This window comes from Nelumbo nucifera, chromosome 6 (genome assembly GCF_055504915.1).
Source record: "Nelumbo nucifera cultivar China Antique chromosome 6, China Antique-T2T, whole genome shotgun sequence".
In the NCBI taxonomy this organism is placed as follows: domain Eukaryota; kingdom Viridiplantae; phylum Streptophyta; class Magnoliopsida; order Proteales; family Nelumbonaceae; genus Nelumbo; species Nelumbo nucifera.
In genome coordinates this window covers 25,450,355-25,466,049 of record NC_142654.1, presented here as the reverse complement: position 1 = coordinate 25,466,049, position 15,695 = coordinate 25,450,355, and the positions used below count along the sequence as shown (strand labels likewise).

Below are 15,695 nucleotides of genomic sequence, written 5' to 3'. Positions count from 1 at the left end.
TGATCATGGAGTCACAGTGGATGAGACGTATTTCAAACAAATAGTGGGAAGTTTGATGTACCTCACGACAACTCGTCCAGATATAATGTTCAGTGTCAATTTGATCAGCAGGTACATGGCTAAACCCACTGAACTTCACTTACAAGCTGCCAAAAGGATTTTGCGATACTTGAAGGGCACACTGCAAACTATGGGATTTTGTATAAGAAGGGAGGGGAAGAAGAACTGCTTGCTTTCACGGATAGCGACTATGCAGGTGATATAGAAGATCGTAAAAGCACGTCTGGCTATGTGTTTATTTTAAGCTCAGGCGCAGTATCATGGCTGTCCAAAAAACAACCCATAGTTACGTTGTCAACCACTGAGGTGGAATTCGTGGCTGCTGCTGCGTGTGCCTGCCAGGCAGTATGGATGAGAAGAGTGTTAAAAAGGTTGAGTCATGAACAGAAGGGTTGCACCACTATCATGTGTGACAATAGTTCAACGATCAAGCTTTCAAGAAATCCAGTTATGCATGGAAGGAGCAAGCACATTGATATGTGGTTTCATTTCTTGAGAGAGCTTACTAAAGATGGTAAAATTGAACTAATCCACTGTGGAACTCAGGAGCAGGTGGCTGATTTGATGACGAAGCCGTTGAAGTTAGAAGCATTTCAGAAACTCAGAAAGATGATGGGAGTGTGTGAAGCTATTGATGTAAACTAATTGCAATCTGCAGTTAGTTTAAGAGAGGGCATGAAGAGGTCGTTGCTTGGAGTCAAATTTTTGTTTTACTTAATCTGTTTTTCTGTTTCAATAAATCCTAGTTTTTAGGGATATTATTAGTTGACCTATTCCATTGCTTTAATAATCACGTAGCTAAGATAAGGCTAACGAGTACTGATTTTACGCTTTCTGTTAGACTTGTAAATAGTTATAAAAACCAAGTACAGTTTCAATAAAAGTACAAGTCATTCAGTCCATTCTGTTGAGCTCTTGTTATTGCATTCAGTTGTCTCTAACACGGATTGGATATATCAAGATTCAAATTTGATTGATTCACTTTAAGATTTGAGTCGAATCCTACTCCATTGGATTTATATCAAAATTAGACTGGATTTCGATATTATATACTATTAATCTAGATCTAATTTTATTGTTTATCAAATCCTTTTTTAGAATTTCAATTTAAAGCTCTTCAGCATTAAGTAGGATTTTGGTTCAGATAAATGTTTTGTTTATTTATTTTACATTTAATTTTGTACATCCATACTAATTTCATGGAAGTTTATTGAGTTTCTAATCACATGTAAATTGAAAATATACAGATGTATAAATGAATGAAGAATTGCCCTACTTTAAAAAAACAGTTTGAGTCCAAATTGGGCAAACGTTATCCTTTATTTATTGGACACAATTATAACCTTCTTTAATTGGGTTGGTTGAATCAGATTGCCACGTAGATAAAGGAAGAAGAGATAGCGTGGCTTCTGACAATTTATGATGAACTGCGAACGAAGTTTCAAGCTAATAAATAACGACCACGGTAGGTAGAGGTGTAAGCCGTGCCGCACGCGGCCCGATACGGCTTGATACGATGATTTACGGACCGTGGTGAGTATGGCATGATAGTATGGGCGATGTTAGACTTGGGGTTTTAGGTTCGTGAGTCGAATCAGTATAGCATGATCGAGTGGGCTGTATTGCCAGTGGCTTATGTGTCGGTACGGTCATATATATTTATATATAATAATATTATATTATATAAATTATAATTATATTATTATATAATAATATATAGTATATAATATATTAATAAAATAAAAAATTATTTTCAATTTTATTATATTATTTTATTTAACTATTATATATATAAATAATTGTATACATTAAAATTCATATAAAATAAAAAATTTAATTTAATTTTTTTTTAATAAATAACTTTAACCCAACCACAACCCGGCTTGACCTAAAACTCGATCTATGGACCAGTCCGGCCTGTGGCATGGCACGGGCGGGCCCGCGCGGGCTCGTGCCTTGGACCGAGTACGGCCCGGGTTACACTCCTTGGACAAAAAAGAAAGAAAATAATCAGTTTCTCACCTCTCAGGTTCTCAAGTCCCAGTCGTATCTCCCAACGACCCACAATAACTCCAGTGTCCACAAAGCACAAGAGTCATTGTTTCGACTTTGGCCGGCTGAGACAAGTCCATTTTAAAGTCATTCAATCACCCGATAAATACATGAGCATACCATAAATTTCTCTTCCATCGCCCATTCTCTCTCTCTCTCTCTCTCTCTCTGAGAATCGAGATGGCTTCTTCATCCTTAACTCTGGTCGCTATTATCATCGTCGCTCTCGTTGTTGTGGAACCCATAACTGCATGGAGAGATGCTCTATCTCCCTTTTTCTCTCCAGTTTCCGGTACTTTTCAGCCTTATTCTCTCATTCTTTTATCCTTTTCAAGAGCTTGAGTGTTTCATTTTTGTTGGTTATTGTTTTTTTCTTATCTGGGTCATGGGATCACTGGTGTGTTCGTCATATCTCATCTGGGTTTACTTTTCTGATTTAATCAATGGATTTTCTTTGTTTGCAATTTTGACCATTGTGTATAGAGGAGATATGCAAGGATGTGAACTGTGGAAAGGGGACCTGCAGCCCATTAAATTACACGTTTGGCTACACATGCGAATGCGAACCAGGTTGGAAACGAACCCGTCTCAGTAGCGAAGACGAAGACCATTTCAAGATTCTACCTTGCGTGATTCCCAACTGTGAGTAGTTCCAGCTTAATTTTAAAGTTTCAATATCCTCCTGCGAAGAAATTGTTGAGTTACGTTGTATGAGTTTCCTTTGCCATCCAAAAAACAGAACTGGATATGATTTTGGATTTGATGAAATTGTTGTATACTCAGTACAGCACCTTTTATTTGCCTGCTACGTACCTTCCCATTTGTTAATGAGTTTGTTTGTTGCTCGTTGTTCTCATACTGGGTTCTGGGTTCACAGTTGCCTTCAACTGTGAACTGACCGGAGAGGACCTTACTTTAAGCACTGTCTCTCTAGTGCATGATGGGGGTATTATTTTATAGTGGGTCTCACTAGATCTTCGCTACGGTGAAGGGTCTGTATAACCTGCTCAAGTAGAGCAGGGCAGAGCAGAAACAATGGCGTTTCAGTTGTGAGAATGGAACGAGGGGAGGCAGCACCGGAGTTTGAGTTTTGAAACAGGAACCATTTCATACAGATTAATATAAACTGAATTTGGTGACAAAAAAAAGTCTCCATGTTCATTCTGAGAGTCAGTTTTGGAGTTAGGTAAAGGAAGATTTGGTAGATAGTTTTTGTCCATTTCATACCAACCGAGGGCTGGCTCGTTGGTGTGTTAGCTGGTTTGTTCCAGCGGAATGAAATCCCCCAACCAGCATTTTGGGGAAAAAGGGGTCAGGGGGAAGTTATTAATGGTGTATACCACCGAATCCAAAAAAAAAAAAAAAATCTCATCTCATAGTTAATGTCTCCACATGGCAATTGCCCTGCAACTACGTTCCTAAAAATTTCTTTGGAAAGCAATTAATTAAGGCAAAAGTAAAATCAAGTTGGTAAATTGTCTTTATCACATGGGTGATTCCGGTTCGTAGTATGGTGGAGATGTGCCCACCTAAATAGACAAATCAACACATGAAATCAAATATGTGATCTCAGAGTGAAAGCTCTGTTGTTTTATTTTTATTTTATATTGCATAGGTTTCTTCTTGCAGCAAAATTGGATTTCTATTAACTAACGTAATTGACCACCTTTGTGGGTATGATTAATTGTTCCAGGCACGCTGGACTACGCCTGCTCATCAGCACCTCCTCCTGTTCCAGAGAAAGATGTTCCGCACAATGAATCCTTTTGGGACCGTAATCACCCATAACTTAGCTCTTATTATTTCTAATCTTTACCACCATGTGCATGGTTCAAAGGATCGATATCTATTGGTTTTTGAGGTTGCTCATATGCTGGATGCAAGGAATTATCCTTAAGGGCATCTTACAAGCTTAAATAATGGCAGTAGGTTACTAGGTATGAAGTAGTGATGGTGGAACGATGGCATTCAGAGAGAGAGAGAGAGATGGATACTTTGAACCAAGACCCTGTGTCTGCCATGGTTTTATTGGCTGGTTGGTAATATTTGTAACTTAAATCTTACTATTATTCCTCAAATTTTGTTTGGTTGGTTCTCCAGCTTGCTACTGGGCCTACTGTGGAGAAGGCACCTGTTTAAAGAAGTCGGATCACACCCACACCTGTGAATGCAAACAGGGTGCCTATAATCTTCTCAATGTCACAGTCTTCCCTTGCTTCAGTGAATGTAAGAACATCATTTCTTTCTTTTTAGTATATAATATGATTTGGTTGTAACTCAGGCAGGAAGGTTGAACCATATCCAAGCTTGTACCTCTGCTTTAAACTATGTTAAAGTGCAACAAATTATGTTTCATGCACCCTCTTCAGCATCTTGAAGAGAAGGGCTAATATGAAATTTGGATATTTTGGTTATCAGGCACACTGGGAGCAGATTGTGCCAGTTTGGGGATCACAGTGTCCAATAAATCTGCAAGTCAAACCCCAGGAACATCAGTTAACTTGGTTGACAGTAGTCATGGTAAGAACCGTTCTGCTCATAACTTCATGCATCATAGCATGGATTTCTTAAATTTTCTTTTTTATTATTTTTGATAAAATTAAAAAGAAAGAAAGAAAATAGAATGCGATCATTTGATGATTTGAGTCTGTAAGACAAGCATCTTACAAATTAGTACACAAACAGCATGAAGGAATCATGATATATACAGCAGTACAGTCTGATTGGCTTTTCACTTTTCTTTGGTTTTCCTCTTCCAGGTACCTCAGTTCTGCTTGGAAACTTCAATTGGTTGATGATATTGATGATGTCCTTCGCCATGGTTTTGTAGAATAGAACTAGATGCATCTCGAGTTTTTCTTAGCTGTCTCAGAGTTTTATTGTGCGAGATTTCATTTTATTCACATTCTGGATACATGTATTTGATATTGCTTCATTCCTTGTCCATTAGATTCTTATGTAAAAAGAGAACACTTTTTGTATTATTCAGTCTTGACAGCTGTATTAGGAGTTGGATCTGTTCTTGTGATTAGTGATTACACAGGATACTTAGGAGGAGGGGGATTCTTGTACTTTGAATAAAACAGACTGTACTATAAAAATCATGAGTGTATTAGCTAGAGTGATGTTATATGGGACTACTTTTCTTGCTAATCCTTTATTTTGAGAATTCAACTACATGTGAAGTTGAAATAAGGTAGCCTAAACAAGTTGATGTAAGATCTGGGAATTGTTCAGGAACCTCTAATGACTACTGAAAAATAAAACGAAAAAGAATAAAATAAACCTAGATTTGGTTGAGTCAATTTGGTAAGGCCGACCAAGTCATCTACTTCTCTAATATCCATTTAATAGATGACAACACATATGCCATATTTTCCTTTCCTTGTGTTTCATAAACAAGAAAAAGTGGCAACAAGACTCTGCTGGGTTACCATTTATCAATTATCATCAACTTATTCTGCTAATAAAGTTACAACATGAACACGGGAAATTGTGAACCTCCAAAAATAGGAAATACAGGAAAACTAAGTTCGGTCTAGACTCTAGATTCATGTCGAAGAGGCAAGAACAACTCATGGACCCAATCACATGGTCACAACTGTCCCAACCTTGTGTGACCACTTTCCCTTGTCCAACCACTCTCGTTTGTGACCATTTACAAATGAAGAAAATAGCATTGCTACAGTTACCTTCACATGGTGACTGTCAAAGCTCTTCTCATTCGAATCTAGCAACCATTTAATTATCATAGCTAAATACCCATTCTTCTCTGAATAAGTTGTAGAAGCTCAAATGGATGATAGTTTATGAAAGAAATGCACTGAATCTCATCAAATAGAATAACCATAGGTCTACAAATCTGTTAGAACAACATTCACATGTCAATAGCCTCTGAATCTCAAGCCGTCCAAGAACAGTATCTACAACCAAAATTTGCAGAAGAATAGATAACAAAAGCTCATTCTTGTCTTACCCTATTTCAGAAGTTAACAGAAAAATGCCCAAAAGAAGTACCCTTGCTCAAACCCACCAGCTCTGAATTCAATCTTTTTGTCAACAGAAGAAGCCATTCCTGAAACAGGAAATAGGAGAATCTCCAACAGGGAAAAAAATGAGCAAACTTTGGTGGTCACCACGTAAAGGTAGCTGCAGCAGTGGCATTTTCTTCCTTTTTCTTCTAATGGTCACAAATGAGAGTGGTTGCATGAGGGAAAGCGCTCACATGAAGTTGGGACAGCTGTGGCCATGCGGTTGGGTTCACTGCAAACTTCAAATAGGTCACACTGTCACAGCAGATCCCGGACCGTGCATAATTAACATTCCTATATGCAACGTCTGTATAGCTTCCAGCATTGTGTACTTTTTCCGGGTTGGAACCGGAAAAAGATGTGGAAGGTCCTCATTTACCCTGGATTAAGATAGAATCAGGTCATGGAGAAACTGTTATTTCTGGGGAACTCAACAACTACCCACTTTTATTGTTATTTTAAAATTAATTGAAAGGGTAAATGGTGAATACCAAGAGACTAATACAGGGCTGAAGTTAAATGCTTATCATCTATTAAGTAAAATCCTGTCCTGTCACCATTTATTTCATAATTGTATCCAGACACTACTTGAAGAATTCTGCATTTCTGTTTAAGCCACAGGCTTTGACTTTATTCAGTTATTCCGTGATACATACCCCTGATTATCGGCGGCCGAGGCCGAGGACCATGCCACTGCTAACGTACTCCACGGCCTTATCGGCGGCGAGCTTCTTGAGATCGTCTTGGGTGGGTGGGGGAGCAGGAGATGGGGAAGAAAAGGTTATGACGGACATGGGGGGTTGAGAGAGGGGGCGTAGGGTAAGGGACTAGGGGGTGCGTAGGATAAGGCGTGTGGCATTGCGGCGACGGAGGAGTGACGAAGAGCAGGATCAAGAGGAGACCGGAGAGAACGGATAGAGCGTCCATCGGCAGAGATGACTTTGAAGATCGACAAGAAGAAGGAATGGTGGCCTTGTGGGGTAGTTGTGGTTTGTTCATGTTGATGCTTGGATTGGTTGAGGACAATAAGGTAATTTCACTCCTGAGCTTTGGTGGAGATGGCCAAGGGCTTCGGAGGTTCGATAGAGGGGAGGCTGAGGCCAAGGATTATTGTCCAAGGCCGAAGGTCCTCTTCGGATGCTGTAGGAGCCGAAGGCTGGCACCGGCCACAATGTGAGAGAGTCTGAATGAAGTTCTGCAAGGATAGAGGTGTCAGAGGCCTTGGGTGGGAACCCGAGGCGAGGACTCCGACGATCAAGTTAGTACGAGCGTAAAGTGGGTCAGAGGTCTGGAACTGAGGGGTCCAGATGAGGACTTAAGTAACACTTGAGTTCTCCAGAGGGGAGTAGTGCTTAGAGGTTACTTTAGCTCCAGAATGAGTTCAGAGAGTCTAGCTCCTTACCTTGTGGGGGGTGCTTCGTATTTATAGCCGGAGTCGCCTGGGAGTAGTTGGGCCTGGATGGTCCAGATATGAGCCGTACGAGGGCCTGGCGAGATCCTCTACCAGAGCCACGCGGTGCTCTTGGATTGGGTCCGTCTAGTTTGCACCTGAGCCTTGAGTGTCCCCATAGTACGCTTAGGTTGGCACCCTCTAGTTAGACACGTGTCAGCTCCGTACTGGTCGGCCACATGCGCCTACATCACTTGCCCCCACTCTCGAGGTTGGGTGGGGGTTAAGGAGAGGCCTCGACTTCGACCGAAGGGAGTGTCAATACCAGTAGGTGATGTTGGGCCTCGATCGGCAGAGTATACCCTGCAGTCGCGTTGCCTTCGTCTCGCTTCTGCATCCACCTGATTTTCAATTCGTGGAGGAGTGAAGTTGCGGATGCCTCGACTTCGGCCTCGGCTAGGTAGCTTGGGGCAAAAGGGGCTCGGTGGAGCTGACTCCATGCCTCCTACTTATGTGGTGGGGCCGTGTGTGGCATGGGATCGTACTCGATACGAGTCTAACGCGGGGAGAGCTTCCCGTGAGGGGGACAGTCGCCTTCGGGTGAACTGGCTCGTGTGTCCGCTTTGTCCGTTCACGCTGGCCGATGGGTTGTAGCAAGTGGACTCACTAGTTCACCCAGCGGCATTTTGTCTACTCGAGGCTGGGCGTCAGTTGTCAGGCATTGTTTCGTCTCCCCGAGACTAAGCGCCAGTCAAGCATCGTTTCGTCTTCCGAGGTCAAGTAACGGGTGTCATGTCCTAGATGGGCAATGGAGGCAGGAGACATGCATCCATTGGATTGGGCAAGATCTGGGCCGTCCATTCTCCTGTAAATAGGGGGCTTAGTCGCGGTTCTCCTGTCATTTGTCTCTAGGCGCCCTAGTTACTGAGTGAACAACTCTGAGACTTTTCCATTCTTCAATAAACTTCATCTCCTCTCTTTCTTTTCTCCAACTTTTAGGTAATTCCTTGCAACATGTCTTTCTCGGACTCTGGTCCTGAGTGCTATGAACTTCCAAACGCTTTAGAGGGGAGCTCTCCTTGTACCCCTTTTCCCTCTCTCTTCCTTGGGTCCACTAGCCGTTATTCCCTTTCGACAAGAGGTGATGGTGCTGAGGGAAAGAGTAGCCTCAAGGGGTGCCAAGGGCAGCCAGTGAGGCGATGACTCTCCCCGTGAGAGCGCCACATCAATATTGCCGAGGGAGCCCGAGGGGTCCCCTCAGGCCAAGGGGGAGGGGGTCTCGGAGACCGCCTTGGGACCCGTAGACGGGAGCACTGCCTGAAAGGGTGGCTATAGCTAACATCCCATGCTCGGAGTTCGACAACTCCTTAGAGGTGGACCAGGTCAAGTCTTTAGCTAGGAGGTTCCACATACCTCGGTCCTACACACTTTGGGTTCCTGGTGTCGGTGAGTGACCGTGGACCCCCAACGAGGGGGAGATTTGCATATACCAGCATTTTTTGGAGTCTGGCCTTAGGTTTCCCCTTCCCCCTTTGATCTCTGAGTTGCTGGAGTGGTATCGCATCACTATCAGCCAGTTCGTCCCCAATGCCCTTAGGACCATTATAGCCATGTTGGTGTAAGCTCAGCTTTAGGATGTGGAGTTGACTTCGAAGAAGTTTTTGTGCCATGTTTGTGCCGAGGAAGAACGCTTTCAAGGCCAGCATGTGCTACTTTCATCCTCGGAGGGGAAAACTAATTCACAACCCTTCGTCCATCCACAACTAGAAAGACAAGTTCTTTTATGTCTCTTGCCCCGAAGGTTGGAGGTTTAGATCGAGGTGGGGAGAGGCCAGCGTGGTAGTCGACAGGTGTCCCCCTCCGCTCCAGGACGAGGAGGCTGCTGACATAGCCCACCTACTCGTGATGGGGAAAATCCAGGCCAAGCCATTGGTGGAGGAGGAGGTTTTGTTAGTGTTCGCGGGGCTCAGCCCTGCCCCCTCGGTAGGAGAGGTCCTACAGTTCCTTAACACGTTGTCCCTCATCCTCGTTCTGCGATATTGATATGTTTTCTTTTGCTTGCAGAGGTACCGATGGATGCGAAGATGTTTATTGAGCGTGCTCATGCCAAGCAGAAGGAGCAAGCAAACAAAAAGGCGGGCTCACAGACGCCGCAGAGGCCCGTCGAGGGCATGCCCGTGAGGGACGAGAGGGCGTTTGCCCCCACCAAAGGGGTAGCTTCACAAAGGGTCCCCGCCAAGGGGGCAGCTCCAAAGGTCCCTACCAAGGGGACATCTACCCAGGTCCCCACCAAAGGGGCAACTCCATAGGTCCCAGTCAAAGGGAAGGGATTGGTTGAGGTCACGAGGAAGCCGACCGAGGTAGTGAAGGAGCCCGCCAAGGGGGTTGAGGTGAGGAGGAAGAGGCCTACCAATGAGGCCTTAAGAGAACAACCGCCGAAGAAGGTGGCCCACAGCGAGCGTCCTGTCGGGGACGCCACGCCGAAGGGTCCTCCTGCCAAGGAGCATCACATGGAGCCCTCATCTGCCCCCACATCTGTACAAGAGCTCGCCGAAGGGGCTGAGCACCCTTCCAAGGTCTTCCGCCACCGATGGTCAGTTCACGAGGGGGACTCTTTCACCCTTCCAAGGTCTTTCTCTCTTTTTTTTGTAGCTTTTGCTGATAGTTTTTGCTGCAGGCCTGTCTCCACTTCGTCAGTCTAGGAGACCGGATAAGCCTTAACCTGGCCCACCTGGACAGTCTCAAAAAGGAGAAGGAGAAACTCTAGAAGACCGCCATCGCTACTGAGGAGAAGCTCGCCAAGTTCAGGGCGGGCCATAAGGATGAGCAAGTGCTTCGGCTAAAAGCCGAGGAGAAGTTGAAGGAGGCGTAGAAGGACCTCTCCAAGGAACAAGAGGAGAGGGTTCGCCTCGAGAGCATCGTCTCTGAGGCCCAACGGCGGGTGGCCGAGGCGGAGAGAAAGGTAGCCGAGGCGACAGAGCGGGCCGCTAAAGCTGAAGGGAAGACCGTTGAGGCACTGAAGCAGGCAGCCGAAGTCGAGAAGAAGGTGGTAGAGGCTGAAGGGAAAACTGTTTAGGTGCTAAAGCAGGCAACTAAGGCAGTGAAGCAAGCCGAAGCGGTGGAGAAGTGAGCAGAGGACCTTGCGGACTGCGCATTTGGAATGTATCTGGATGGGATCGATGACACCAAGAAAGTCCTCAAGGAGATGTTGCTGGACTTTGACGTCGAGAGCTTGAAAGTGATTCCGGACTCTCCTAGGAAGTTGTTGAAGTCGTCAAGGTTGCCGATGGTGGCATGGACTCTGCCCTTCCTCCGGCTAGTGTTGAGGCCTAGGGGGTCCTCTTCCTTTTTCTCTTTTGTTGCTTGATGTAAATGTGCTCGGCTAAAGAGGTTGCAAAACTTTTTTCCTTTTGTAAAGGCTCAAAATGTGAAGAAGTGTAATGATAAAATCGAGCATTCTTTTTGTACACTATGCTTCTTTTGTTCTATGCAATGTGTTCTCCCTTTCTTCTTTTTTCTTTTACCAAGGGGTCCCTGCCCCTCCCAACAATGAGACCACAGTGCACACACGAAAAGTAGCTCGTGTTGGCTCGTTAAACACATGCCTTAGGTTAGTAGGAAGGGGAGGCCGAGGTAGAGCTACGCGATCGAAATGCAGCTTACCTGGCCTAGTTCCTTCTAAGTGTCCACTTAGACAAGGCCGAAGTGGCCTATTGAATACGTGGGGAAGAGGCCGAGGCAGAGCCAAAGCTCGAGCTCGCCTGGCTCTCTCCCTCTCGTGGTTGCTTAGGCAAAGTCGGGATGGCCTGTCGAACTACAAGGGGGGGGGGGGGGGGGGGGCGAGGCAGAGCTGAGGCTCACCTAGCTCCCACCTCTCCAAGTGGTTACTTCGATGAGGCCGAGGTGACTCTCTAAAGAGGTCTGGGTCTCGGGCCAAGGCGAACCGCCAAGTTGGTTAGGGTTGCCATATTTAGCTAATGGTGCTAAGTGTAGAAGACCAAGAGGCCAACTGCCACTGAGGCGGGTGGTGAGGCGTGCAAGGCCTCGGCTATCTTGGTATAGTCTGGCGAGGCATTTTGTTAGGGTGTTCGCTACTAGCAATATGCCCTAGCAACGGTTCGACAAGAGGGCGCGGTCCTTGGGAGAGGCCATGCACCTCGACCAGTCGCAAAGCTGAGGGGTCTTAGAGACCTGGTGGGAACACACGCTAAGCATTGAGCCAAAGAAGAACTTTGCTTCATTAATTCATTACTTCATCAAAAAATTACATTCATTTGTAATACATCCAAAGGTTCTCCAAGTTCCACATCCGAGGGACGAATCTTCCATCTAAATTTTTCAAACGAAAGGTGTCGGGGCTGACAACTTGCTTGATCCTGTAAGGGCCTTCCCAGTTGGTGCCCAGCTTTCCTACTCCAGCTTCGGGGACCATGACCTTCCTGAGGACGAGGTCTCCCTCTTGGTAATGCCTTTCTTTCACCTTGGAGTTGTAGTAGTGGGTCACTCGTTGCTAGTAGACGGCCACCCTGATTTGTGCTTGCTCTCGGGCTTCTTCTAGCAGGTCTAATTTTGCTCTAAGTGCTTCACTGTTCTCGGCCTCGTCGTAAGCTTCAATCCAAAGTGTTGGCTGTCCAATCTCTACTGGAATTACTGCTTCCATACCGTAGGTTAGGCCGAGAGGGGTCTCTCCCATGGTTGTCTAAGGTGTGGTTCGATATGCCTAGAGAACGCTGTGTAGCTCATTAGCCCACAAGCCTTTGGTTTGGTTCAACCTGGTCTTCAGTCTGTCCAGGATGGTTCTGTTTGTGACCTTGGCTAGGCCGTTCGTCTGAGGATAGCCCATTGAGGTGTACTGCTATCTGATCCCGAGGGAGGCGCACCATTCTTGGAACTTAGCATCGTCGAATTGTTTCTCGTTGTTGGTGACAAGCATGTGGGGGAGGCCAAAGCAGCAAATGATGTTTTTCCAAAAAAACTTTGGGTTGCTTGGGCTATAATGGTGGCTAATGGTTTGACCTCTACCCACTTGGTGAAGTAGTTCACAATGACGACGAGGTATTTCCTACCCCTATTGCTTGAGGGAAAGGGCCGAGGAGGTCTATTCCCCATTTGGCGAAGGGCTAGGGACTGCTGAGAGCCGAGAGTGTCGTGGATGGTTGATGGTAGAGGTTAGCATGTCTCTGACATTGATCACGCCTTCGTACCAACTCGGCTGCATCCTTGTGAAGAGTTGGTCAAAACTATCCCTGCCTTAGTGTTTTTTGGGTTAGGGCTCGACTGCCAAGGTGGTTACTTCAAATGCCTTCATGAATTTCTCGGAGCACGTATTCGCCCTCCTCCTAGCGGAGGCATCGGAGGTAAGGCAAGGTGAAGGATCTCCTATACAACTTTTCCTCTAGCAAAGTGTAATGTGCTACTTGACATTGGAGTCGTCTAGCTTCGTTCCTATCGTCGGGCTGTCGTCCTGATAGTAGGAAGTCAATGATGGAGTCCATCGAAGATGGTTTGGCCTCTAGCTGGAGTACTTGGGCTTCTTCTATAGAGGGCCGAGGTACTAGACAGCTTGGAGAGGGTGTCAGCTCTTGCGTTCTCGACTCGCGGTACTTGCTGCAAGGAGAAGTGTTGGAAGTGGTGGGATTGTTCTCTGGCCTTGTACTCACAATTGACTTGATTAACCACCAACTACGAATCGCTGAAGACTTTGATATGCTTGGAGCCGAGGTCCCTAGCGAGCTGTAACCCCACGAGGAGGGCCTCATACTCGGCTTTGTTGTTGGGATTTCCCACAGACGATGCCAATTGATGATGTGCATTTCGGCAGCTCCCGGCTGGTAGGTGACTCGGATGCCTGGCTGAATAATCCCTACCTAGAATGTGGCTTGGATGCCTAGCTGGATGGTTCCTACCTGGAAGGTGGTTTGGACGCCTAGCTAAATGGTGACGACCTGGAGAGGTGGCTCTAATGCCTAGTTGAATGGTGGCGATCTGGAGAGGTGGCTCTGATGCCTAACAGAATGGTGATGAGCTGGAGATGTGGCTCTGATGCTTAGCTGAATGGTGACGAGCTGGAGTGGTGGCTCTGATGCCTAGCTGAGTGGTGACGAGTTGGAGAGGTGGCTTTGACGCCTAACTGAGTGGTGACGAGCTGGAGAGGTGGCTCTGATGCCTAACTGAGTGGTGACGAGCTAGAGAAGTGGCTCTGATGCCTAACCGAGTAGTGATGAGTTGGAGAGGTGGTTTTGATGCCTAGCTAATGGTGATGAGCTGGAGAGGTGGTTCTGATGCTTAGCTAATGGTGACGAGCTGGAGAGGTGGCTCTGATGCCTAGCTAAATGGTGACGGGTAGACTTGTTCATGGGCCGGGCTGGGCCGGGCTCGGGCTGGGCTTTTACTTTTCATTAACAGAAATATGTTAGGCCCGAGCCCGAGCCCGGCCCGACCAACGGGCCTACAACTTGGGCCCGAGCCCGACCCTAATAAAAAGCTCGAAGCCCGAGCCCGAGCCCGAAGCCCGACCTAATAAAAAAATTAGAAATTTTCCCTATTCAATAATCAATATAAATCAGAATTTATTTACATTAAAAAAATATATAAATTCAAAATTTATTTATATTAAAAAATATATATATAAAGAAGGGAAAGAGGATGTGGAGAAGAAGAATTCGGTTGGAAAAAGAAGGGAAAGAGGTAAAAAAAAGGGTATTCAATTAGGGTTTTTGGGTTTATTTATAGGTCGGGCCGGGCCGGGCTCGGGTCAGGCTATTTTGTCAAATCCCGAGCTCGGCTTGAATTAATTGTGGGCTGGGATTTTTGGCCCGAGGTTAAGCCCGCGGGCCTATATACCTGTTTAAGCCCGTCCAGGGGCTGGGCCGGCCCGTCAGGCCACCCGGCCCATGAACAGGTCTAGTGACGAGCTGAAGAGGTGGCTTAGATGCCTAGCTGAATGGTGATGAGCTGGAGAAGTGGCTCTGATGCGACCTGCAAGGAAACAATGTCAGAGTGCTCGGGTTGTTTTACCCGGGGTGGGCACTCTGATGCTTAAGTTAGCGAATCAGAGATTTTAAGATAACTAAATGTGAGAGAGCTGGAGAGCTGCGAGAACTAAATTGCACATCTACTTGGGTCTCAGGGGCTGACACCCCTATATAGTTGGGCTGCCATGGGTATAGCGAAACGCTCTTGGAATCATCGGCCCACAACGTAGGGGTCCGTTCCGCTTTGGAAGGAGGATAACGTGCTAGTTAATAAGGCTTACCGTTTCACTCCAATTCGGGCGGGATGAGGATAAGGCCTACGGTTACGCGACGTGATCCTGAAAGGTTCAAAGACAACTGGTAAGCTTATAAAGAGGTAGGTCGCCAAGTCGGCGGCAGAGGCAGATCGCCAGGTCGCTAGGTTGGCGATAGAGGCAGGTCGCCAAGTCGGCAGTAGAAGTAGGTCACCAGGTCGCCAGCTGGGACCCCATTTTGGCTAAGGTAAGTTGTCGCCTAGGTGATGCTGGGATGTAGCCCAGCTGTTTTGATATGCCATGTGTCATGATGTCAGTAGAGGGCCAAATCTGCCCTCATCAGGCTTCAATGCCTCTTTGGGTGATGACGAATCCCAAGAATTTTGCCCGAGGTGACGCCGAAGGCATACTTGCTTGGGTTAAGCTTCTTGTTGAACCTGCACAAAGTGTAAAAGGTCTTGGCCAGGTCTGAGGTGTGAGTTTCGGCTTTCAGGCTCTTCACTACCATGTCATCTACATATGCTTTGATGTTCCTCCCCATCTGGTTCTTGAACACCTTGTTGACAAGACGTTAGTAGGTGGCCCCTGCATTCTTGAGTTCGAACGGCATTACTTAATAGCAATATGTGCCATGCTCGGCGATGAACGAGGTCTTTTCCTCATCCTCAATGTGCATCTTTATTTTGTTGTATCTGGAGAAGGCATCCATGAAGCCGAACAGTTCGTATCCTGCAGTGGCATCGACAAGGTGGTCTATCTATGGTAAAGGAAAACTGTCCTTCGGGCAGGCTCTGTTAAGGTCTTTGAAGTCAATACAGATTTGTAATTTCCCGTTAGTTTTCTTCACCTTTCACCAAAACCACATTTGACAACCAGTTAGAGTGGTGTACCTCTCGGATGAAGTCGATGTCGAGTAGCTTACCAACTTCCTCTC

At 46.1% G+C, this 15,695-nt stretch overlaps 1 protein-coding gene across 1 annotated transcript; it reads left to right on the top strand.

Moving 5' to 3' along the window:
* The first annotated feature begins 2,179 nt into the window (after positions 1 to 2,179).
* On the top strand, positions 2,180 to 5,265 carry LOC104598658 (uncharacterized). The gene is made up of 6 exons (XM_010260831.3): positions 2,180 to 2,404; positions 2,596 to 2,754; positions 3,806 to 3,886; positions 4,213 to 4,338; positions 4,531 to 4,632; positions 4,872 to 5,265. The coding sequence occupies exons 1-6, from the start codon at positions 2,293 to 2,295 to the stop codon at positions 4,940 to 4,942; spliced, it is 651 nt and encodes a 216-aa protein (XP_010259133.1). The 5' UTR covers positions 2,180 to 2,292; the 3' UTR covers positions 4,943 to 5,265.
* The last annotated feature ends 10,430 nt before the right edge of the window (positions 5,266 to 15,695 follow it).

Bases quoted from the DNA above. Each gene is read 5' to 3' on its own strand.
- LOC104598658 (XM_010260831.3), top strand. From the start codon at position 2,293: ATGGCTTCTTCATCCTTAACTCTGGTCGCTATTATCATCGTCGCTCTC. The intron at 2,755-3,805 runs GTGAGTAGTTCC...TAATTGTTCCAG, and splicing joins ACCTTGCGTGATTCCCAACT to GCACGCTGGACTACGCCTGC. The intron at 3,887-4,212 runs GTAATCACCCAT...TTGGTTCTCCAG, and splicing joins CAATGAATCCTTTTGGGACC to CTTGCTACTGGGCCTACTGT.